Source organism: Panthera onca, chromosome D1 (genome assembly GCF_046562875.1).
Source record: "Panthera onca isolate mPanOnc1 chromosome D1, mPanOnc1 haplotype 2, whole genome shotgun sequence".
Taxonomy (NCBI): Eukaryota; Metazoa; Chordata; class Mammalia; order Carnivora; family Felidae; genus Panthera; species Panthera onca.
In genome coordinates this window covers 7,062,110-7,087,535 of record NC_138348.1, presented here as the reverse complement: position 1 = coordinate 7,087,535, position 25,426 = coordinate 7,062,110, and the positions used below count along the sequence as shown (strand labels likewise).

The 25,426-nt window shown below is 52.1% G+C and overlaps 1 protein-coding gene across 1 annotated transcript; it reads left to right on the top strand.

The window, feature by feature from the left end:
• Positions 1-286: 286 nt before the first annotated feature.
• LOC132661988 (solute carrier family 22 member 20) lies at positions 287-25,426 on the top strand. Its single transcript, XM_060607201.3, has 10 exons — positions 287-1,852; positions 1,928-2,031; positions 3,485-3,639; positions 6,060-6,228; positions 6,737-6,860; positions 7,971-8,086; positions 15,408-15,622; positions 15,810-15,918; positions 16,113-16,316; positions 24,628-25,426. Exons 1-10 carry the CDS (start codon positions 1,478-1,480, stop codon positions 24,722-24,724), a joined length of 1,668 nt encoding a protein of 555 aa, XP_060463184.2. The 5' UTR covers positions 287-1,477; the 3' UTR covers positions 24,725-25,426.

Here is a 25,426-nt window from a genome sequence, read left to right as displayed (position 1 = left end):
GTCCCTGCCCTCCCTGTATACTCCAGCCTGTGAGGCTCTGGCTGACACCCAGACTCCCGCTGAGCACAAACCTGACCTCCCAGGAAGCTCCCAGTGCACAAGAGCCTCCTTCACCTAGACACCTGCAGCTTATGTAAGCCGCCCCAGCCCCTCTGGGGTCCTGGCTTTTCTTCCCATAGATAAGTGTGGGTTGCAGTGAGGGTGGAAGACGAGACAGAGTGGGGGGTGGGGGGGGGGTAGGGGTGGGGGGGGACCAGGGGTAAGCCACAAACTAGGATAACTAGGATAGCATCTGCAGGGCAGAGGCTGACAGAGCCTGGGTCAGAGGTGGGAGCTGCCCTCAGAGCCCCAGGTGGAGCCCCAAGTGCAGACTTTTGGGACACTGCTTGCCACAGGCTGGCACAGGGCCCGGACCCACTGTCCTGGGCCTGTGTGTTGTCCTTGGGAGTCCTAGACCAGGTCCTGGGCCTTGGCGTCCTGTCTGTAAGGGGAGTGGCCATCACTTCCTGGGAGCCCGGGCTGGTTTGGGGGAGGGCCAGGTCGAGGGCTGGGAGGGCAGGTGCACTGGGCCCCGCCCTCTTAGTTCTCTGTATTGGGTTTTGTCTGATGAGACGGTTGGGATGCTAAGGGTCTGGATGATCTGGAGGCCCTAACCCCTCACGAACCCCCACGCTGGGGCTGAGTGCCTGGGGAGGAGGCAGGGAGATCAGGGTTTCCCCTTGGCTGCCTTGTTTGAGCATTTTCAATGCTTTTTTTCTTTTTTCAATTTGTATTTATTTTTGAGAGAGAGAGAGCATGAGCTGGGGAGGGGCAGAGAGAGGTGGGGACAAAGGATCTGAAGCGGGCTCTGTGCTTCGATGCTCAATCCGATGCGGGGCTCGAACTCACCAACCACGAGATCATGACCTGAGCCGAAGTTGGACACTTAACCAACTGAGCCACGCAGGCGCCCCTGCCCTGTATGAGCATTTTTAAAGGACTTCTCCCCCGGCCCCCCACCTCAGGCTCTCCTGTGCAGCCAGCCCCTGACTTCTTGAGGGTTGGGGGACAGGGACTGGATCCCATGTGCCAAGGCTGGAATCGGGTTCTTGAGGATGCCTCACAAAGGCCTCCAGAATAAAGGGGAGCGTGGTGATGGTGCCCCATTTACTGCTGGGGTCCTCCTGGCGAAGGCAGGGGTCCGGTGGCTGGGCCTGCAGACCTGAGCGGTGGGCAGTGCGCTGTGAGGTGGCGCCCTGGGACCCCTGGTCTTCGAACTGGGAAGTGAGATTAAGAGAAATGAGGACAAAGGGCCGGGGGGCGGGGGCCTGCAGACCTGGGGACACTCGAGGCCTCCTGTGAGGTGTAATTGGATCCCTCCGACCTGCCAGACATGGGGCATCTGTGGTCCTGACCCCGGGCCTGTTCCTCCACCTCCCAGGGCCCCGTCCTTTACATAAGGCCCCGGCAGGCTGGGCCGTAGGCCAGGCCCGCGGCCATGGCCTTCACAGACCTGCTGGACCGCCTAGGCGGAGTGGGTCGCTTCCAGGTCATCTACACGGGCCTGCTGCTGCTGCCCTGCAGCCTGCTGGCCTGTCACAACTTCCTGCAGAACTTCACGGCTGCCGTGCCTCGCCACCATTGCCAAGGCCCCGCCAACCACACTGCGGCCGCCACCAACGACTCGGGGGCCTGGCTCAGGGCCGTCGTACCCCTGGACCGCCTGGGGGACCCCGAGCCATGCCGGCGCTTCAAGGAGCCTCAGTGGGCCCTCCTGAGCCCCAACACGTCTGTCCGCGGGGCGGCCACGGAGGGCTGCAGGGACGGCTGGGTCTATGACCGCAGCGTTTTCCCGTCCACTATCGTGATGGAGGTCAGCGGGGGCCGGGGGCGGGGTGGGGGGCTGCTGCCCGAGGCCGAGGCTGGAGCGTCCCTCTCTCCCCTGCAGTGGGATCTGGTGTGTGAGGCCCGCCCCCTCCGCGACCTCGCTCAGTCCATCTACATGGCCGGCGTGCTGGTGGGCGCCATCGTGTTTGGTGGCCTCGCGGACAGGTGAGCCTTTAGGGAGGAGGGTCCCAGCCACCTGAGCCTCTTCGTTAATTTTTCTTTTTTCTGTAATTTAAAAAAAATAGTTCTTAATGTTTATTTATTTTTGAGTGAGAGGCCGGGCACGAGTGGAGGAGGGGCAGAGAGAGACACAGAGTCCGAAGCAGGGTCCAGGCTCCGAGCTGTCAGCACGGAGCCCGACGTGGGGCTTGAACCCACGAATTGTGAGACCTTGACCTGGAGCTGAAGTCGGATGCTTAACCGACTGAGCCACCCAGGCGCCCCTAACGTTCCTTTGTTGAGGCTTGTTTGTGTATACATAACACATTCACACGGTTCAAAATTCCAGAAGGTAGGAGAGAGCATGCAGGGACCTGTCCCTTTCCCACTCCTGCCCCGCCGTCCAGTAATTTCTAGAGGGCAGCCTGGTTTCTGTGCATCCTACCGGCGATGGTTTATGACTTTATGCAGTCCAAGCCAACATGGACACGTGGGCACCTGCTGTGTCCCACCTTCATTATACAAATGCTGGCCCACCCCACGCATGCTTCTGTGACTGGCTTTTTCTTCACTTTGAGGCCTCTGCGTATTCCATTAGAGAGACCCCTCCCCGGGGCGCGTTGGTGGCTCAGTCGGTTAAGCGTCCGACTTCAGCTCGGGTCATGATCTCACGGTCTGTGAGTTCGAGCCCCGCGTCGGGCTCTGTGCTGACGGCTCGGAGCCTGGAGCCTGCTTCGGGAGTCTGTGTCTTCCTCTCGCTCTGCCCCTCCCCACCCCCCCGCCCTCTCTCTCTCCCCCTCCCCCACAAAAAGAATGAATGACTGAATGAGTGAGTGTATCATGGGGTGTGTGGAGAAGAAATGTTGCCAGCCCCCTTGATAGCCTGCGGCCCTCCCAGCTCAGCTAGAAAACTCTGGCCCTGGACCCGCACTGAAAAAACGGGGCAGTGTCAGAACCGGACTGGGATAACCCTGCTACCCTGAACCCTGACCTTTGACCCCTTTGTGGTGTGACAAGGCCCCAACCCACCCTGGCCTTCCCAACATGACCAGTTTCCATGAAGAGTTGACCCGGGGATCCTGCTCCCAGTGGCCCGTGAGTTCCGGGGTGAGGCCTCCAGCCAGCCAGAAGTGCACACAGGGGACCCTCTCCCCACCTGCTGCACCTGCCTCTGGACCTTGGCAGAATCCCTGCCTTTCCCTAAGCCTGAAGATTAGGAGGTGGGGGGGGGGTGGGGGCCAGAGATACTCCTCAAGTGAAGGGGCCAAAGAGGAAATACATCCCTGCGTCTTCAGTTTTCTTCCACACCACGCTTCTCCCTCCCTGACCAACCTCTGCCTCCAGGGCCTGGGGCCCAGCGGATATTCTGTTATGAGGGAGGGGCCTAGGGGGCACTTCCTCTTGCCCTCCCTGCTGCTGCCACCTCCGACCCTAACCTCGTGCCTGGCGCCTGGCTCAGGCTGGGCCGCAAGGGCCCCCTGGTCTGGTCCTACCTGCAGCTGGCAGTTTCGGGGGCCGCCACGGCATACTTCGGTTCCTTCGGTGCCTACTGTGTCTTCCGGTTCCTGATGGGCATGACCTTCTCCGGCATCATCCTCAACTCCCTCTCCCTGGGTGAGTCCGGCCGAGGAGGGGCCTGGCGGGGAGGGGGGCTCGTGGAAGGGGGGATGGCCGCCCTATTAGTGCAGTCTTTCCTGTTGTGTTGTGTTGGGAGTCTCACCCAGTAACCTCCACTCAGAACCGGGGTTCAGAACCTCCACTCAGAACCCAGCCCGGGGTTCTTGGGTGACCTGGGCTCTCAACCATGACCCTGTCAGCAGTGAGCTGTGGACCCTGGGTTTCGATTTGCCCACCTGTATGCTGAGAGGGTTGAATTATTTCCTGTGTGAATAAGTCAAGGATAACCACTTAGTAAGCGCCTACTGTATGCCAGACTCGTTGTGGGCTCAGGGCGGGGACCCAGAAGGGAGGTGAGATACAGTGGCCCCCAAGGCTGCGGGGCTTATGTGGATCCAAAAGGGGCAGGATTCACCCAGGCCGCAAAGGTGGTGACTCCACAGCGCCATGGTGGAGACCTTGTGCCCTGGAAGCCAAGTGGGAACGTCCACCCCCCCCCACCCCCCCCCCACCCCCCCCCGCCCCAGGCCGAAGTAACAGGGTCCGTCCTCACTCCAGGCTGGTTTCAGGCAGCTCCCGGGGGCTCTGGCCCGGCGCACTGTCAGGCAGCAGGAAACCCACAGTGGATGCAGGCTAGCCACCTGCGTTTGCTGATGACTTAGTTTGCTCCCCGGACAGGCTCAGGGAGGGTCTGAGGGATCCAGACGGCTGCCAAAGACGGAATGGATCTTTCGTTTCAGGGGTGAGGGAGATCTTGGGGCTGGAGAACCGGGAGGTGCCAGGCCGGCGCATCTAACAGCCCCACTCCCTGAATCAGGACATCGAAGGTTGCACGAGCTCACTCAGGATCCCAGCAAATCCCAGCCCATTTGCCTCAGCCTTCGGGATGGGGTGTCAAGCCACAGCCCGTGGGATCTGAAGGCAGGAATGGACATGCATGGCCCATCTCATGCTAGAATCGCCTCTATGACACACACACACCCCTACATACACATGCACCCATATACACACACCCCTCCCCACACACATTCATGCACCGCCGTGTACCTGATGCTCCTCTAAGCACCAGAGACAGAGCAACGAACGAGGCAGATCTCTGCTCCCGTGGAGCCTGTGCTCTTGTGCAGGAAGAAAGATAGTAACACAAATAAGTAGATTATATAGTATGTTGGAAAGTGATAAGTGCTACAGGAGAAAATTAAAGCCCGCAAAGGAAATAAGCTTGGGGTGGGGGGCAGAGGGAGGAGGCAGTGGCCAGGGAAAGTCCTCACTGAGAGGGGTCACTGAGGAAAGCTCGCAGGAGGGAGGGAGGGCATCTGCCGCTATCTGGGGGGAAGGACATTCCAGGCAAAGACCCCGAGGGGTGTGTGTTTCTAGTGGGCTCCAGAGGACGGGGTCCTTGTGGCTGGAGCAGAGCACGGGGTGGGGAGGGGGCAGGGGAGTGGTGATGGATGAGGTCAGGGAGTTGGGGGGCAGACCCTTAGGCCCTGTGGCCATTTACAAGACTTTGGCTTTGACTCTGAGCAAGACGGGGGCCACTCGAGGATCCCGAGCTGCGGAGAGGATCTGACTTAGCATTTGCCAGGATCCCCGTGGGGGCCAGTTCCGGGGCTCCCGTGCCGGTCAGCAGGCTGCGGACGGGCTTGGGCCAGGGGGTAGCAGGAAGAAGCAGGAGGGGCTCTGCTAGATTCTGCCCGTGGAAGCAACAGGATTTGCTGATGGCCTGGACACACGATGGACACAGGAGCTGGCTGCTCATGGGGAAGACGTGTCCTCGTTAATCTGTTGTGGTTGCCTCCTACGAGCGTGCATGATTCAACCAGTCCCCCATAGATGGGCTTGTAGGTTGTTCCCAAGTTTTGCTGTTTACAAAACAATCATGTAATTAAGAGCCATTCTATTTCCTTTCCTACCAACCATCTACATCTTTTGCCTGTTTTTTGTTCGTTTGTTTTGCCTTTTCTTCCGTTTCCTATTGATTTGTAGGAACCGGTCCAATGTTAGGGAAATTCACCCTCTATCTGTAATTTGAGTTGCAAATTTTTTGTTCCTTTGCTTGTGTTTGCTGACCTTGTGACCTGGCTCATGGTGTTTGTTTGTGTTTGTTTATATTCAGATGTTCCTGTGTTTATGGAGTCAAGTTTTGTTGATCTTCCCTTTGGTTGCTTCTGGGTTTTATGACTTTCTTAGAAAAGCTTTTCCTGACTCTAGGATTGAAAAAAAAAAAAATCTGCCGTGATTTTTCCTAACATCCTTGTGGTTTTATTGGTTATGTCTGATTCTTTGATGCTCCCTGTGTCTCAGCAGATCTCGGGAAAAATTTCAGGTGTCCACAGAGTGCCTATAAAGGGCACAGGTGAGTGAGACAACCCCGTGGGCTATGAGTCCCACTGATCCTGTCCTGCTTTTCTCTGCAGTCGTGGAGTGGATGCCCACCCGGGGCCGGACCGTGGCGGGGGTCTTGCTGGGATACTCCTTTACCTTGGGTCAGCTCATCCTGGCCGGAGTGGCATACGTGATCCGCCCCTGGCGGTGGCTACAGTTTGCTGTCTCTGTTCCTTTCCTCATCTTCTTCCTCTATTCTTGGTATGTCCTGACAGAGAGGGGCGTGGGGCGTGGGGCGGATGACAAGTTTGGGGTATGCAGTGACCCACGAAAGAGGGTCGATGCCTGTGGAGGCCATGGGCTCACAGGTACGGCCCGTGGCTTGTCGGGAAGCTCCAATAAAATCCCTTACACTAGCGTGGGGCTCCAGAATATTACAGCGGTTTTGCCTCATCAGTTCCTTTGCAACTCACAACCAGTGGGGAACCGAGGCACAGCCCAGGGAGGGCCCGTGCCTCATTTAAGCTACACACCAGCGTCACAACCAGATTCAAAACTGGATGTGTGGAAGTTACTAGATGCCCTTCAGGGATTCCCTGTCTGGTGCGCGCTGAAAAAGGCAAGCTGGCATGTTCCAGTCTTCCGGATTCAGCAGGCAGCAGGAGAGGTCACCTTTCAGGGTCCGAAGGAAGGGGAACGAAGGTGTACTTGGGTCTGGAGAGTGGGTTCCGCTCAACGCTGCCATTCTTCGTCCTTCTTTCGGTCACAGGTGGCTGCCAGAGTCATCCCGATGGCTCCTGCTCCATGGCAAGTCCCAGCTAGCTGTGGAGAACCTTCGGAAGGTGGCTGTTATGAATGGGAGAATGGAGGAAGGGGAAAGGCTGACCAAAGAGGTGGGCAGCAAGGGTGCAAGGAAGAGTAGGAACCATTTCTAATCTTGCTGGTGGCCGGCCTCAAGATGTACCAGGATTTAGTAGCTTCCCAGGACTCGTCCACCATCCAGGTGGAGAGGCGGCGGAATAAGCAGAGTAGGATGAGTTCCGGTCTGGCCAAAACGTTCGCCATCGAACGGCTGTGTGATCTGAGATAAATAATTTAACTGCTTTGTTGATCAGGCCATCCATCTATGCCATGGAGGGGCGGGGGGGGGGGGGGACCGCATTCCCATCGACGCCTTGCTGAGACTTAAATACAATAACAAAATAAAATGAAAACATTAACATAGAAATCATAAGGTGAAATTATCAAAGAATCAATAATAAAAGTACCATGTATTATAAATACCCTCATAAGATAATTACCATTTATAAGACAGTCACCAGTTATTATAAATTAAGTACCATTTATCGAGCCCCGTGTTAGGCACCATGTAAGGTACATAGTTTTATTTATTTATTTATTTATTTATTTATTTATTTATTTAATCTGAGAGAGAGAGAGAGCACACGAGTGGGGGAAAGAGGCAGAGGGAGAGAGAGAGAATCTTAAGCAGGCTTGATCCACCCTCCTTTGACCGTGACCTGATCAAGAGTCCGACACTCAACCAACTGAGCCACCCAGGTGCCCCCATAATCTCATTTAATTGTCACTGTAGCAGATAAGGAAACTGAAGTTTGAATGCATCACGTCATTTGCCTAAGAACACACGGTGGGGAGTGGCAGAACCACGTGAAACCCCTACCCCTGACCACTGGCCAAGCCAATCTCAGATCCTCTACCAGAAGTGAGGCATGAGGGTCTCTCTTGAACCACAGGTGGCTATTTCAGCCTAAGCAGCAGGCAGCTCAGGAGTCTTGGAACTCGCATGAGAGCCTCTGCTTCATTCTAAAGCTCGGGACACAATCTGTCGAGGGCCGTTGGTCTCAGGACAGAGAGGAGACTAGAAACAGCCATCTTGCCAGAGAACTCAACCTTGACCTTCCTCTCCACAGATGAAGGGACTCCTGGCAGGAAGATAGGATCCCAGATCCTTACCTTCTGCTGATCAACCTTTCCTTGCCCAGGTGGTGACCTCCTACATCCAGAGTGAAATAGCAAGCGTCTGCCCTTCCAACTCAGTCTTGGACCTCTTCCGAACCCCGGCCATCCGAAAGATCACGTGCTGTCTCATGGTGGTCTGGTAGGTGATGTGCTCAAGCCCAAGTCTTTGACCTGAGGCCGGGACATGCTTTTCATCCCCACTTCCAAAGTCTGTTCTTAAATACTCTTAACGTAACAGGCAGGTGAGCCTTGTGAATTCAATCTTGTTTCATACTCTTTCTCTAGGGTCCTCTGACCCTCTGCTGGGCGCTGATATGTGGTCATAGATGAGACATCTGGGCTGACCTAGGGACCCCAAATCTGGGCAGTGGGTCTCACCTTGGTGGAGGGCCACCTGTTGAAATCACCCACACAGCTTTTCCCAAATGCACCTTGTCCCATCCTGATATGCCCTTGGGGCTCTCCAGGAGATTCTGGGAAGTGTCCCACTCTAGAAAAACACTTGGGGGTCCAGAAGGGGACAGACAGGGAAACGGTAATGTCTATGAGGTATGACAAGTGTCCTTATGGCAGTTCTCTTGGCTGGGGATGCTGAGTGCTTCATGCAGGAAATGGCATTTAGGGGGATTTTACAAAATGGCTGTGGAGTTTGCCACGTGAGCAGAAAGAAATTCACAGCAGCTGTGTAGATGGGCCTGAAGATGTAAAAGGGATAAAAATACAGGGACGCCTGGGTGGCTCAGTCGGTTAAGCATCTGACTTTGGCTCAGGTCATGATCTCGCGGTTGACGAGTTCAAGCCCCGCATTGGGCTCTGTGCTGCCGGCTCAGAGCCTGGAGCCAGCCTCAGACTCTGTGTCTCCCTTTCTCTCTTCCCCTCCCCTGCTCATGCTTTGTCTCTCTCTCTCTCTCTCAAAAATGAATTAACATTAAAAAAAAGTTTCTTTTAATGGGTAAAAATACAAAAGCAATCCGTTCCCCTTGGCACAGACTGGAAGCTGGCAAATCCTCAGATAAGGAGCTGATTTAAAAAATGGGAGGGGACCATTGTCATTTCACTTGACAGAATAATAGTAAGTGTGAAATAGGGATATTTGTGAAGTAGGGAACACAGGCTATGAATGACCTGTTCTCTGGAGCAGACCCAGACCTCGGGTTTAGTGGGAACCAGCCAGGCAGTGATAGAAGACAGACTCCCTGGGTGACCTTGAACAAGCCAGCCAGCCTCCTGGTGCCGCAATTTTCTACTTAGATACCTACCCCTAAGGTCCTTTTGAGCACTAAACGTTTGGGGGTGCCTGGGTGGTTCAGTCAGCTGAGCGTCTGACTTCAGCTCAGGTCACGATCTCGCGGTTCACGAGTTCGAGCCCCGCATCAGGCTCGCTGCCGTCAGCCTGTCGGCACAGAGCCCGCTTTGGATCCTCCGTCCCCCTCTCTCTGCCCCTTCCCTGCTTGCGCTCTCCCAAAACTAAATAAGTGTTTAAAAATAAAAGAGAGAATGAGAGAGAGAACAAAACTTTTGGACACATAACCCCACACCTGGCTGGGGTTTAAGTGCTCAGGTAGATTCTATTCTCTGATTTAAGTCTGGAACTGTATCTGCTGTGCAGTGGAAATGTGGAATGGTCCACCACTCTGGACCTTGAGAGGGCTTCTGCCCCAACAGTGTTGCCCGTGGGGCAGTTCTGGCTCTGGGCAGCCAGAGAACTCCTCGGAACCCAAGTCAGGGAAGGGACACCCTACCGCGGTCACCCAGCTGACCCAGGCTTTCCCCTGGCCTGCGAGCTTCCAACTTTCCTGTCTTCTTCCCACTGGGAAGAAACATCATAAATTAAAAATTCCAGGGTGGGCGTGCCTGGGTGGCTCAGTCAGTTAAGCGTCCAGCTCTTGATCTCAGGTCTTGATCTCAGGGTCGTGAGTTCAAGTCCCACGTGGGGCTCCACTCTGGGTGTGAAGCCTACTTAAAAAACCAAAAAAACAAAGAAACCAAAAAGTTCCAGGGTTGAAAGTCCCCTCTTGGATCCCTCTGGGAAGAATAAGCTAAGGCCCATTTCTGTTAAAAGGGAGGAACTTGGACAGCTAGTGACTGGGCCGCCCAGACGGTTTTCAGCGGGTGGGGAGGAACTGGTAGACTTTCACAAACTTCTGTTGTAAATGCTTTCTGTTAACTTGCATTTCTCTTTCTTCGCTGGCTTTTTTCCTAGATAAAACGTACGGCGTACTCATTGAGAAAAATATTTTCTTTTCAAACAGCTCAGAAACATACAGGCAGCACAGTGTGTTGGTTAAGAGGCAGGACTCAACTGTACTTCGATTAAAAAAATAAAACAAGGGGCGCCTGGGTGGCTCAGTCGGTTAAGCGTCCGACTTCAGCTCAGGTCACGATCTCACGGTCCGTGAGTTCGAGCCCCGCGTCAGGCTCTGGGCTGATGGCCCGGAGCCTGGAGCCTGCTTCCGGTTCTGTGTCTCCCTCTCTCTCTGCCCCTCCCCCATTCATGCTCTGTCTCTCTCTGTCTCAAAAATAAATAAACGTTAAAAAAAATTTTTTTAAATTTAAAAAATAAATAAATAAATAAAACAAAAACAAAAGAGGCGGGACTTGGAACCCGATCGCTTGGATTAGAATCTCAACTCTTGCCACTTACTGTCTGTGTGATCTCGGGCGAGTTACTTAGCCTCTCTGTGCCTCAGTTTCCCCATATGTAACATTGATGTCATAAAAGTACCTACCACATAAGTTGCTTGTGAAGATTAGAATTTAAAAAAAAAATTTAAGGTGTTTTATTTACTTTCGAGAGAGAGAGAGAGAGCATGAGAGGGGGAGGGGGCAGAGAGAGAGAGAGGGAGACACAGAATCAGAAGCAGGCTCCAGGCTCCGAGCCGTCAGCACAGAGCCCGACGCGAGGCTTGAACCCACTAAATGTGAGATCGTGACCCGAGCTGAAGTCAGATGCTTAACCGACTGAGCCACCCAGGCACCCGTGCTGCTTACTTTTAATAACTTAATCACATATGTAAATATCTGTACAGTGTTGTGTGAATCCAGCTCATGGCACATAGCAGCTTTGCAATACTTTTTGTGAATTTTTACTTAAATTCTAGTTAGTTCACATACAGCGCAATATTGGTTTCTGAGGTAGAATTTGGTGATTCATTACTTACATACAATACCCAGTGCTCATCATAACAAGTGGCCTCCTTAATGCCCATCACCCATCTAGCCCATCCCCCACCCACCTCCCTCCATCAACCCTCAGTTTGTTCTCTATTGTTAAGAGTCTCTTTTGGTCTCTCTCTCTCTCTTTTAACGTTGATTTCTTTATTTTTGAGAGAGCGTGTGCACAAGCAGGGGAGGGGCAGAGAGAGGGAGACACAGAATCCGAAGCAGGCTCCAGGCTCCGAGCTGTCAGCGCACAGCCTGACGCGGGGCTTGAACTCACAAACTGTGAGATCATGACCTGAGCCAAAGTCAGATGCGTAACCGACTGAGCCACCCAGACGCCCCCAGCGTGTACTCTTTTGCAACTAGTTTCTCTTGTTCAAGATCATGTTTGTGAGGCACCTCCAGGTTGCAGGATATAACTTAGTTATTTTCCTTGTGTAACATTCCACTGTATGAATATACTATTTGTGGGGGGCTGAATAACGACCCCCCCCCAAAGGCGTCTAATCTAACTTTTCAAAGTTTCTGTGAATATAAACTTTTTCCAAAATGTAAAAAGAAAAACCAACATCCGACAAAAACTCTACCCAGAATACAAATATATATTTATATTTATTTAATCATATGTTCTCTCTGTATGTAGTTAACTGATGAGTAGTATCGATCCCTGTCCTAATCCCAGGAGACTGTGACTGTTACCTTACGTGATACGAGATAAGAGAAAGTGTATAAATTGGTTTCTGCCCCCAGCTCCTCCCACAGAACCCCTAAACCCCTCATCATTTCTTTTTTTTTTTTTTTTTTTTACGTTTATTTATTTTTGAGACAGAGCATGAACGGGGGAGGGTCAGAGAGAGGGAGACACAGAATCCGAAACAGGCTCCAGGCTCTGAGCTGTCAGCACAGAGCCCGACGCGGGGCTCGAACTCACTGACCGCGAGATCATGACCTGAGCTGAAGTCGGCCACTCAAACCACTGAGCCACCCAGGCGCCCCAACCCCTCATCATTTCTTAAGTGATAAGATGACTAGGAGGCAAGTAAGAATTTTGTCTTTGTTTTGGGCCCCTCCTCTTCCTGTTGACGTCACAGCCTCATGTGACCCAGTCAAGAGTTTTCTAGGTTCACCATCTTTGATGACACAGGATGTGGTGGTTGCAGGGGCCACGAGGAGAAAAATATCATTTGGGGTTGTCGGACTCTAGACTGGTTTCACATAAGGGAGCAGGGATGAGACCTTTGTCTTCCCCACCCTTGGAAAGTCATTCTTACCCCAAGATGAAAATAGGGCACATGATAAAGAGCAAACTGTTTTGGTTGGAGGGGGACAGAGATACTGAGCTGCTAGATCGGGGCTCCTGGGCGACTCAGCCAGTTATGCGTCCGACTCTTGATTTCAGTTCAGATCGTGATCTCACAGTGTGTGAGTTCGCGCCCCCCATCGGGCTCTGCACTGACAGCGCAGAGCCTGCTTGGGATTCTCTCTCTCTCTCTGCCCCTCCCCTGCTCTCTCTCTCTCCAAATAAATAAACTTAAAAAAAAAAAAAAAAAAAGCTGCTAGACAGCCAGGCTCCATCCATGACCCCTCCCTGAAATATGAGAGCCTTTCCGAAATGCCATGGGTGAGGGGTATGGCCTTGCAGCAGACCCCTGGGCAGAGGAGGGGAGATGAGGAGAGGGGTGGAAAGTGAGAGCCCAGGGCTTTTTCCATGAGAGTCTTTGTCCTCATCTGAGCCCTTCCCTGCTGTCCTTGGGGTCCAGGTTGCCCCACATTCCTGCCAAAACCATGCCAGAAAGGAGGCCAGGGGCTCTGGAGGCCTTACTAGGAAGGGAGCCCCAGTGTTCGCTCAGGAGACGGCAAGGCAGGGAAACACGAAGGATAATTGTGTTGTGTTTGGATAACGTGACAAAGTTGTTTCCACGATGGGGAGAGGAGCTCGGTTTCCTTCCCAGATTGCCTGTCTCCCCACCAGACCGGAAGTCCCGGGAGGGCAGGCCGCGTCCACCTTGTTCACGGCCGTGTGCCCGGACGTGGTGGAACATTTATTTCCATGGTGTGAAGCAAGAAAGGCAGGAACATGTACACCGGAGAGAACGAGGAAGGGGGAAGAAGACAGAGAAATACCAGACAGAGGGGGAAGGAGAGCATGAGGGCTCAGCGTCCGGGAAGCCAAGGCAAGAGGAGCCCACCAGAAGGGAAGGGTCGGCGGAGGACGGGGTGGGGACAGAAGGACATCGAGAGGGGGTCCGAGCAATGCCCCTGATGTCCAGGCAGGTAAGGAGATTGATGAGGCAGAATTGGTCTTCCCAAGGTCAAAGTATCTACGCTAAAGCCAACAGGGACGCCTGGGTGACCCAGTCGGTTAAGTGTCCGACTTCGGCTCAGGTCATGATCTCATGGTCAGTGAGTTCGAGCCCCGCTTCGGGCTCTGTGCTGACAGCTCAGAGCCCAGAGCCTGCTTTGGATTCTGTCTCCCTCTCTCTCTGTCCCTCCCCCGCTCACGCTCTGTTCTGTCTCTCAAAAATGAATAAACGTTAAAAAAAATAAATAAACAAATAAATAAATCATAAAGCATAGCAAACAAAGCCTACATCACGCTGCCTTCCCCTCAGTATTAAGAGCCACAGGGTGTTTTATCCTGGGTTTGTTTGCTTTCCAGAGTGTTCAAAATAGTATGTTGGCGGCCTTGCCTCTCAGCTCCACCTGGGAGGAGAAATCAGACCCGGATTTCCCGTGGACTCCCTCAGACCTGCCCAACAAGAATTACCGTGTCACCTTTCCAGAAGCGTCTTTGCTTTTTCTCCATCTCCCCTGACTCCTGTGGCTGGGGTGGGTGGGAGGGATGGTAGGCGTTTCTCCGTCAGGGGAAGGGGGCAGATGCCAGGCCCGCTTGGGGAGAGCCCACCTCCGGATTCTGTTTTCCCACCTCCCCTCCCCATACGCTCCTGAGGCCATGTGGTCAGCATGTGGTCCGCCGGCAGCAAAACCAGGCCAACCCACAGGGCTTCATGAGGGTCGTCAACCCCAAGCCCCCTTCCTCTGGACCTTGTTTTGTTTCGCTTTTCGTAAGTGTGGTAAAATACACGTAACAAAATTTAGCGTGTTGGCCGTTTGTGGGTGTGCAGTTCAGCATTGCTGTGTTCCAGAACCCTCCTCACCTTGCAACACTGAAACTCTGTTTTAACCCATTAAACAAGCGCTCATTCTTCCTCCACCCGGCCCCTGGCAACCGCCGTTCTCCTTTCCGTCTCTACTTTAGGCTGTCTCTACTTTTGTCTGCTTTGGGGACCTCGGGGAAGCGGAAACGTACAGTATTTATCTTTTTGTGACTGGTTAATTTCACCTCAAGCTTCATCCATGTCGGAGCACGTGTCAGAATTTACTCCCTTTTTATTTTTTGTGAGAGAGAGAGTGCACAAGTGGGGGAGAGAGGCACAGTGGGGGGCGGGGAGAGAGATGAGAGAGAGAGAGAGAGAGAGAGAAAGGGAGAGAATCTGAAGCAGGCTCCATGTTCAGTGAAGAGCCTGATGCGGGGCGCGATCCCACGACCCTGGGGTCATGACCTGAGCCGAAAGCAAGAGTCAGACGCTTCACCGAAGCAGCCACCCAGGGCGTGCCAGAATTTCTGCCTTTTTAAGGCTGAGTAATTGGCCTCATACGCCACTCGCTGTGTCTCAACTCATCTCTCGATGGACAGGTGGGTTGCTTCTGCCTTTCGGCTGTTGTGAATAACGCGGCTATGCACGTGTATGTACAAATGTCTCTTTGAGACACTGCCACAGGGATGTCGTAAATTTCCGCGGAGACCCCACCCCCACCCCCACCCCCAACCCCACCGGGTGTGGGAACTCTACCCCCCTTTGCTGTCAGATTGGCCGTAAACCCCCTTGCCAGAAGCAGCCCATCTTCAGGTGCCAATTTCTCGGTAAACGCTGGGAGACGCGGTGGGGGTCCCGTGGAGTCTTTGCCTTGTTGGAAGGCTCTCGTTTTCTCCCTCCAGCTCTTAGACGTGAAGCTCAGATCAGCCACTGAGGGCTGGAGGTGGAGGGGACAGGGAAGAACACTCACATTCCAGAACCCACGGGCTTGGGGGAGCAGGTGGCTGGGCAGGCAAGCGGGGGGAGGGACCAGGGCTCTAAGACTCAAGTCAGAGACTTGGATTTGGTGGCGGGGAACGGGAAGTCGGGTGATATTCCCCCGAGAGAGGAGTCCTGTGTCTTTCATCCCGTGTGCTGTCCCCCCGGGTCCAGAACAGTGAACCCTGGGCTGGAGCAGGACCATTCTGCTGCTTCTTCCAGGTTCTCCAACTCCCTGGCTTACTACGGGCTGGCCATAGACCTGCAGAAGTTTGGACTCAGCATATACCTGGTCCAGGTCCTGTTTGGGGTCATAGACATCCCGGCCATGCTGGTAGCCACCACCACCATGATTTACGTGGGCCGCCGGGCCACAGTGGCTTCCTTCCTCCTCCTGGCGGGGTTCATGGTGATCGCGAACATGTTTGTGCCAGAAGGTGAGCCATCCCTCACCTTCCCGGCCTCCCTCCCCCCTTTCCAGGCTCCAAGCCTCACCCTCTGCCTCCTCTCCATGCCCCAGCCCCTCCTGAGCGCCCTGCTCCCTCCACTACCCCCTCTGCCTCCCTGATCCCTTCTGGGGCTCCGAGCACCCCCGACCCTCTGCTCTGCCTCCCCCCTCTACAGACATGCAGGCCTTGCGCATGGCCCAGGCGGCACTCGGCAAAGGCTGCCTGGCCAGTTCCTTCATCTGTGTGTACCTGTTCACGGGCGAGCTGTACCCCACAGAGATCAGGTGGGTGCATGGGGAGAAGCCGAGCAGCGCCTGCCCCGACCTGGAAGGCCCGGGAGCTCCAGGTCGACACCTGCTGGGCTTGCTGAAGCAGGACCCCCTCTCCTCTCTGCTCTGCCCCCTGGCACCCAGGCCCTGGCACTCCCAGCCCTCTGGGAGGTCTGGGCCATGGCCACTGACCGGTCCACACTTTCTAGGCAGATGGGGATGGGCTTTGCTTCGGTCAGTGCCCGCTTTGGGGGTCTGACTGCACCCCTGGTCACCACGCTTGGGGAGTTCAGCACCGTCCTGCCGCCCTTGGGCTTCGGGGCCACCTCGATCCTGGCCGGCCTGGCTGTCTGCTTCCTGGCTGAGACCCGCAACGCGCCCCTGGTGGAGACCATCGAGGCCATGGAGAGGAGGTGAGGAGCCTCTGGGCACGGTGGGGTGGGGGTGGCCAGACAGGCCCAGGTCCCCCGTGACACAACCCGGGGCAACGAGTGTCCTCCTGCGGCTGCTACAATGTCATGGCGAGTGGGGCCGTACTGGGAGACTCGCGTAGGCCACGCCTACGCTTGTGTCTGGGATCTCGGCTTAGCGTTCAACAAGGACAGAGCCGGCAACCAGTGTCAAAACAGAGCCCAGAATAAACCGTGGACCAGGCAAAGCAGGAACGTGAGCTGAAGTAAAGCGGGGCAGAGAAGCAGGGATGGCAGTTTGTGGGGAGGGGAGGTATCACATCCTGACACAAAGACAGGCCCGGGTGGCTGCCGTGGTGGCCTTCAAATTTGGCTCAGAGATTCCTGGCAACAGAAAGGGAGAGCCCGTTAATGACTTTTGTCCTACTGTCAGAGAGAAAAAGTGATACCAGTTCTCTGGGGAAAGTGAAACTTTTCTCAACAGTTGGCACCAGATGAAATGTCTCTAATGATCTCCTTAGAGAGGTCACCGAGTAAGGTGACAATGTCTTTGGCGATGTTTCTAAAAGTGCCAGGGTGGGGGCACCTGGGTGGCTCAGTCGGTTAAGCCTCCGACTTCAGCTCGGGTCATGATCTCGCGGTCCGTGAGTTTGAGCCCCACATCAGGCTCTGTGCTGACAGCTCAGAGCCTGGAGGCTGCTTCGGATTCTGTGTCTCCGTCTCTCTCTGACCTTCTCCCGCTCCCACTCTGTGTCTCTCATTCTCAAAAATAAATAAACATTAAAAAAAAACATAAAAATAATCCCCCGTGAGCATCCTACATCTAACCTGAGCCATGGCCTAGGGCTGGACTCACATAGATCAAGGACAAGGACATATGCTTTGGCAAGTCCTGCCAATTCTGCCTCCAAAATGTCTTTAGAACCTGTCCATCTCTGTCACCCCTGTGACCATCCCCCTCCTGGTCTAGATAACTATACAAGCCTCATAGCCTCCCCTGTCCCTTCCACTTTATTCTTTTTTTTTTTTTTTTTTAAGCTTATTTTGAGAGAGACAGAGACAGCATGAGCAAGGTAGAGAGAGAGGGAGAGAGAGACAGAGAGAGAGACACAGAGAGAGAGAATCCCAAGCAGACTCTGTGCTGTCAGTGCAGGGCCCCACGAGGGGCTCAAATCTACGAAACCGTGAGATCATGACCTGAGCCGAAATCAAGAGTCAGACGCTTAACCAACTGAGCCACCCAGGTGCCCCTCCACTTTATTCTTCATATAGCAACTAGTGCAAAAGGCTTGCCATATAAAGAAACACATCATTCCTCCTTGGAACCCTTCACTGGCACCTTTTTACATTAAACGTAAAATCTGAAATCTCAGGGTACCTGGGTGGCCCGGTTGGTTGAGGGTCTGACTTTGGCTCAGGTCATGATCTCATGCTTTGTGGGTTCAAGCCCCATATCAGTCTGGCTGCTGTTAGCACGGAGCCCGCTTTGGATCCTCTGTCCCCCCCCTCTCTCTGCCCCTCTCCCACTGGAGCTCTCTCGCTCTCAAAAATAAATAATAAAAACATTTTTACAGGGGCACCTGGGTGGCGCAGTCGGTTAAGCGTCCGACTTCAGCCAGGTCACGATCTCACAGTCCGTGAGTTCGAGCCCCGCGTCGGGCTCTGGGCTGATGGCTCGGAGCCTGGAGCCTGTTTCCGATTCTGTGTCTCCCTCTCTCTCTGTCCCTCCCCCGTTCATGCTCTGTCTCTCTCTGTCCCAAAAATAAAATAAACGTTGAAAAAAAAAATTTTGAAAAAAAAAAAAAAAAAACATTTTTACAAATCTGAAATCTTAAAAAAAAAAAAAAATCTGACCTCTTACAAGGCTCCCAGGATCTGGCCCCTGACACCGCCGAGGCTGTTCTCTCTGTCTGGAACGTTCCTCCCCATGCTCTCTGTTTAATTCCCACCCACACTACAGATATAGGTCCAGACGCCCCAGATGCTGGGTAAATATTCGTCAGGAACCCAAGCCAGAGCCTGTTTGCAGGTGTTCTGAGATGTTGCCTGAGGGACCCAAGTACATGAAAATGCAGCCGGAGAAGTGCCCTCCCCTGATGTTACTGCGATGGTTCTGATCCCGGCCATGTTTAAGATCACATTTTGCTTTCCCTGGCTATAGAGAAATCCCACCAATGCCAAATGAAATTCTAGCTGGGGTAACACCGCTTCCTTTGATCCTGCCAGGAACATTTATTCTAAAACTACCGTAGGTTGTTATGGATATGAGCCAAGAACTAAAAAATGATGGAGGCCATCTACTAAAAATAATTTTAATTTTTATAAAAGTTGATAACAAGGCCATTTTTCCCACAACAATTTGCTGACTGGATCTGACCTCGCTGGTCCTGCCAGGAGTGTGGAAAACTAAGTGAGCTCCAAAAAGGCAGGGAGCTCTCTTAAGCTCAACAAATGTTGCTTTGCTAGACAAGGAACTTTTTGTCCGGATCACAGGAGGGAAAGTCATTGAGACATCTCTCCCAAAGCCTCGCGTGTGTATTTCCTTAGAACAAGGATGTTCTCGGGGCGCCTGGGTGGCTCAGTCAGTTAAGTGTCCGACTCTGGACTTCTTTTTTTTTTTTTTTTTTAACATTTATTTATTTTTGAGAGAGAGAGAGAGAGAGACAAAGCTGAGGTGGGGGACGGACAGAGAGAGAGGGAGACAGGATCTGAAGCAGGCTCCAGTCTCTGAGCTATCAGCACAGAACCCAACGTGGGGCTCGAACCCACGAACCGCGAGATCATGACCTGAGCCGAAGTCAGATGCTTAACCGACTGAGTCAGCCAGGGGCCCCTATACCCTGATTATTTTGATTGCTCAATTTGTTCCAAATTTGACCAGTAGGACCCTTTTGACTTCTGTGTTCCCTTAAAATTCTTTAAGCACGTCCCTGTTTTCTGGTACAACCAGACAGTCTGGGCTCATCGCTTCCCTGCGGCTGTCCCGGGAGCGGCCATTTCTCTGAGCGTCCTGGTTCATTTAATAGAGAATCGTATTTAGAAGCCAAGATCCAGGTGAGAGGGGCTCACCGTTACTGGGGGTTTTCTACTCTCAAGCCCTCTCAGGGAACAGAAGCGGCGAATATATGAATATACATATAGATCACACACCTGTGTATCTGTTTTTCCATATCCAGAGATCATACTGAAAACGATGAGCTCACACCATTACCTCCAACCTCAATCTGACACGCCCCACCGCCAGTTTCTCCCTTCTCATATTGAACTCCCTTCCCCCATAATGGCTTGAAGACTGAATTGTTCAGGAGGGGAAGGGAAAAAAGTTTTCCATATATTCTCGATGGCACAGGTTGTTGTTCTCCTCAATAGACCTCCAACCTCATATCCTCGCATCTATGCTTCCCCTTGAGCGAGTGTAACCATGCCAAAAGGCAGACTAGCTGCACTCAAAGTCTGTTTGCATTTCGCATAAACTTTTGCACACAAAATTGAAGCCTGTGACTTATTAAGGAGGAAACAGCCAGATCCGGGGCAACAAAGCCTGCTTTCGAGTAGGCACCAAGCAAGGGCACGTCCAGATGGAGCCCTGCCGTAAGTGAGCCAAGAAGAGTGCAGAACACAGGGAGATCTGGAGAGTTCTGGAGGTCAAAGATTTGAGCTGCTGTGTAATTTAGGCTTTTTGACATCTGATCTATGTATTAAATTATTATTCACCGAGTTCCTACTGTGTGCCAGACACAGTGCTCAGTGTCGGTGTAGAGTGAACAGAAAAGATGTGATCCGTGACCTCTTGGAGGTTACAGAGTTAAGAGAGGCACGTAGAGAGCAAATACACAAAAATAAATATGTAATTAAGAGAGAATAATCGAGGGGCGCCTGGGTGGTGGCTCAGTCGGTCAAGTGTCGATTTCGGCCCAGGTCACGATCAGTTTGTGGGTTCAAGCGCCGCGTCGGGCTCTGTGCTGACAGCTCAGAGCCTGGAGCCCGCTTGGGATTCTGTGTCTCCCCCTCTCTCTGCCCCTCCCCCGCTCACACTCTGTCTCTCTGTCTCAAAAATAACATAAATGTTAAAGAAAAAAATTTTTTTTAAAGAGAGAATAATTGAGTGGTTGGGGATGCCCCTAGACTTGAGAGAGATGGAATGAGCCAGGCTGAGAAGGGCAGGCGTGTGTTCCTGGACAAGGGAACACCCAGTGAAAGCCCCTTGAAGTCCCAGAGAGCTGGGAGGAGCTGAGTGATGAACCTGAGAGGCCAGCCTGGAGAGGGGCGGGGGCAGCCCTAGAGACGACTGAGAATTTAGGCTTTTAAATCAGTAGAGAAACGACCGCAGGACTTGGAGGAAGGGATTGATGTGATCTGATTTTTAAAAACCCTTTCTGTCTCCTTTGCATTAGTAAATCTCAGCCTAAATGGGGCCTTGGGTTTAGGAATTTAGACCTTTCTACATTATCACCCCCACCCCCACTGCAGAGACCTTTTTGCATACACATTTTTTTCCCTAATCACACCCCCTCCCTCCCAATAACATTTTAATGCCACAGATATACTGTGTATCTATTCACGAACCGTGACCCTTTGGAAGACCACAAGCCATTGTAATATCTCAGATTTTTTGTCCCCTCCCCTGTACCAAGAACCACTTGTTGCCCCCTGGGGGCAATATCTCCCCCGAGAAGATTCATAGACAATGATAACCTGTTCCGTCAGCCGTAGGACTCCTTGTAGTTAAGATTTTTAGAACCTCTGAGGGGCTTATAATTAGATCCACATTCAGTATGTCCCTGCAAGGTTCCCAAGTGTTCTGGTCCATGGGCTTCTTCCGGAACCTGTAAGGAGCTCTTCTTGGCAATTCCCTTCCAACCAAATATGAGACAGAAACGACTCAGCTTGTTCTGGTTTGGTAGGAAATAGTGATGCTGGGGAACCAGAGACAAGAGATAGCCTCTCTCATGAGTCAGTCGAGCGGAGTTTTTGATATTTGAGACAATAAGAATTCAAGAACTCCTCAGCCAATTTCGTTTTCCTCAATTTCTAATCTCATCAACTAATTACGAGTGCTGGTCACAGGCCTTGGGTGTCGAGGATTAAGAGAAGAAAATGGCTTGTCCAAGGTTCAAGTTACCCATCTCCAAGATGGCCGCAAGCTGAGAGGGATTCCCTGTAACATACCTTCTAATGCTGGTTCCCGGAGTAACGATGGAAGGGAACTTCCTCCACTTCACAGGCTGACGAAAACCCATTTGTAAATAAATTATTTCTATGTTAAGTTGCCAGATCCTTCATGAATCACAAGACTAGATAGATAGTGTTTCTTCAGAATGGCCTAAATGCCTGGTGTGGGGTTGGGTCAACCTCTGTGACCCAGTTGGACTTATGCCCCAGATTTTTAGGGCGACATAGCAAGGGAACAGTTGACTAATAACCCTGTTCAAAAAACCCTTTTAAGTAAGACTATCACATTCACAAAGAAGGAAATGCTGATCGAAAATAAACAGAAGAGAGGTAGTGAGGTCAGTCATAATGAGAGAAATGCAAATTAAAACAGGGGAGAGGTCATTTTAAAATACCCAATAAGGGAAAAAAAAAAAAAAAAAGGAAACATAGTAGTAGTCAATTAAGATGTAGGGACAGGAAGGAGGAAAGTTCTGCAACTTTTCTGGAAGTTTCTTTGGCATTGCTGTTCACGAGATGGAAAATTTTTCATATTCTTCTAAGCAGCAGTGACATTTCCAGGATTCTGCCCTAAGGAAATAAGCTGAAATGTGGCCATTGTATGTGACATAAATGTTTATTTACAAGGCTATTCATCACCATGCTTGAGGTATCAGGAAAAATATGTCAACTCTCCAGATCTCCAACAATTTAAATAGATTATGATATATTGCACAATAATTGAAAGTTATGTTGGTGAAGAGTTTTTAAGGGCATGGGAATATTTACAATATACGGTTAAATAGTATATTAAAATAATTATGATAGTTTCTTTTTTTTTTTTTAATTTTTTTTTCAACGTTTTTTATTTATTTTTGGGACAGAGAGAGACAGAGCATGAACGGGGGAGGGGCAGAGAGAGAGGGAGACACAGAATCGGAAACAGGCTCCAGGCTCCGAGCCATCAGCCCAGAGCCTGACGCGGGGCTCGAACTCACGGACCGTGAGATCGTGACCTGGCTGAAGTCGGACGCTTAACCGACTGCGCCACCCAGGCGCCCCGATAGTTTCTTAATTATGTCCGGAAATAGAGACTCGAGGAGTGCCTGGCTGGCCCAGTTGGTAGAGCATGTGACTCTTGATCTCAAGGTCATGAGTTTGAGCCCCATGCTGGGTGTGGAGATGACTTAAATAAACAAAACTAAACAACAAAAAAGAAACAAAACAACAAAAAAATAGGGGCTCAAAAGAGAGAAAGAAAGAGGTTAAAATGGTGACAGTGGTTGCCTCAAAGTATGAGTGACATTTAATATTTTTTCCTAGCTGGTTTACATTTTAAAAATTATCTCCAGGTGTCTGGTTGGCTCAGTCAGGAAAGCATGCGACTCAGTCTCGGGGGACTGAGTTTGAGCCCCAAGTTGAGTGCAGAGACTACTTAAATAAATAAAAGTTAAACAAATTTTTTCAACATAAAAATTATCTTCAAGTTGTCTATATTGAGCAGGTTTTCTTTGGTAATTAAGGGGGAGAGGCACACAAGGAAAGCATTTATAAGCCTTCAGTTAAGTCGTTTCCCAGACACAGGGTGCCCCTCTGGGGCCTAGAAGCTAGGGAAGGGTCTGACGCTCCTTAAAGCCTGCCATGATCTTGGAAAGACCCAGATGAGAGGCAGCATGGCCTGGACAAAGTACCAAGGATCCAATCAGTGACCTTCCATGGAGCTTCTCCCACTGGTACTGGGAGCTTAGAGAGGGGAGGGGTGGGGGATGGGCTCTCAGCCTTGCAGCAAGAGGTCTGGCAATCCACCAAGGCCAAAGCCCAGGCCATTGGTTAACTGAGACCTCCTGCCGCCCTCTCCTCCATGGTGAACACCAGTTGCATGGCTGACCCCGGCATGTTTTTAACGCTGACTATATTATATTTCAGACATTAAAAAAAGAAAGAAGACCATGGACTTTGGGTCACACAACAGGCTGCCTCTGGTCATCTTGCTCATAAGATGACTTTTAAAAGTGATATTGAGCAAGCCTAACCATTGTAGCAGTTGGATCTGGAGAATGTGTGCCTCTGGGTTTTTCGGAATTATCTTTGAAAGGGATGGGGAATCTATCGCCAGAACTGGGGAGAAACTGGCAGGCGGGACATAAGGGCAGTCCGTCAGCCCCCGCAGGCACACAACAGATACAACAGATAAGCTGGATGGACCGAAGGGGCAGAGTCAGGAAAGGCTTCAAGTCTAGAAAAGACACATGGAGGACAGCAAAGCGAGAAGAAAAGTGTTTCTTTGTGATTATCGAAGCAATAATCACACACAAAAATGGCTTAAACAATTGAACTAAGAGATTAGAAATAGAAGAGTTACAAGGTAAGAATAAAAACACTGATGAAACATTTTTTTTCATGTTTATTTCTTTTGAGAGAGAGAGAGAGAGAGAGAGAGAGAGAGAGAGAGAAAGCATGAGCAGGGGAGGGGCAGAGAGAGAGGGAGACAGAGAATCCAGAGTGGGCTCCAGGCTCCCAGCTGTCAGCCCAGAGCCAGACACGGGGCTCGAACTCACCAGCCGTGAGATCATGACCTGAACCAAAGTCGGACACGTAACCGACGGAGCCACCCAGGCGCCCCAGACACAGATCCTTTCAAAGAAACACGGATAAAAGAGAAAAGGGCAAAACCGCAGCCGGTCAAGCAGAAAGCCCCAAGGGGCAGCTCTCGGACTTGGAGGCTTTCCTGGTGACGTCCCTGCCATCTCCCATCCCCTCACTCTTCTCCCTGCTTCCAGGGCTGGCTGACTCTCTGCCTGGGTTGGGGGAGAAGGGCCTTGGTAGTGCCCACTCCCCCAGGGTCTCTGCCGGAGCGCCTGGTCTGCAGGGAGCCGAGCCCGGCACCTGCAAGTTCGTTGAGCCTCGTGCCCCATTCACCAGTTGGGTGACCTTGGCACGTCCTCACTGGAAAACTCTTTGACCTTGCGCTCTTTCCCTGAGGTGCCCCGTGAGAACTAGAGGGAGGGCTGCTGCGGCCCCCACCTTCCTGGGGACAGCAGCGACGCACGCCTTGCACGTAGCACAAACACACCCATGAATGCTGCGCACACACCGTCTGCTTCTCACCCCTTCTTTTCTGCCTCTCCGTCTCATTTTTCCATTTGCCTTTTCATTTCAACAGAGTCCGACAAGGTCTTCGCAAGGAGGATGCAGAAGAGAAGACGGAAGAAATTTCTCTCCAGCAGCTGGGAGCTTCTCCCCTCAAAGAAACCATCTAAGCTGCCAAGAGCCTGGAGCTTGCTGGCCGCACCTTCTTCGGTGTTTAGACACCGCTGGGGCTTTTCCTGACAATGATCAGGGGTGAGGTTGGCCAAGGACCGTGGTGGCCCGGCGAGTCTGTGCCAAAGAGCTGCCTACAAACCAGAGCTGTGGCGACTGGAAGAAAACCGACCAGCGGCAGCCACCTGGCGTCCCAAACATGCAGAAAGTCAAGAGAAATATGCCCAGGCACCAAAGGAGGAACTGTTTTCCCTTCCGTCCTTGAATCCGCCCCCTTAAGACCTCTGTTCATTCTTATCCCACCTCAAAACACCATCTTGGCAGCGTTAGGGTGGCTGACATTTCTGCCCCTGGTTGTCCCTGAACAGCCCCACCCGGCTTGTTCTTGAGAACCCATTCTGCTCCACTCACGGGGCCTTTCCTCTTTCTGGCCGCATATGCAATTAAAGCTCTCTTCCCCTGTGTCTGTGACTTACCTTCTCAACTAGCAAATGTGGGACTTGCACGTGGTACGTGCTTTACGTGCTTAATAAGCAGTTGGTGAATAAGCGGTGAAACCAGACTTGGGAGACGGAGAGACCTCTAGCCCTCAGCTGCATTCCTCGCAGCACCACCTTGCAGAAATGGGATGTGGTTTGCTTCTCCACAAGTCTTGCAGAGAGACAAATCCCTGGTGTGGGACGGCATCCCTCTGACCTTGT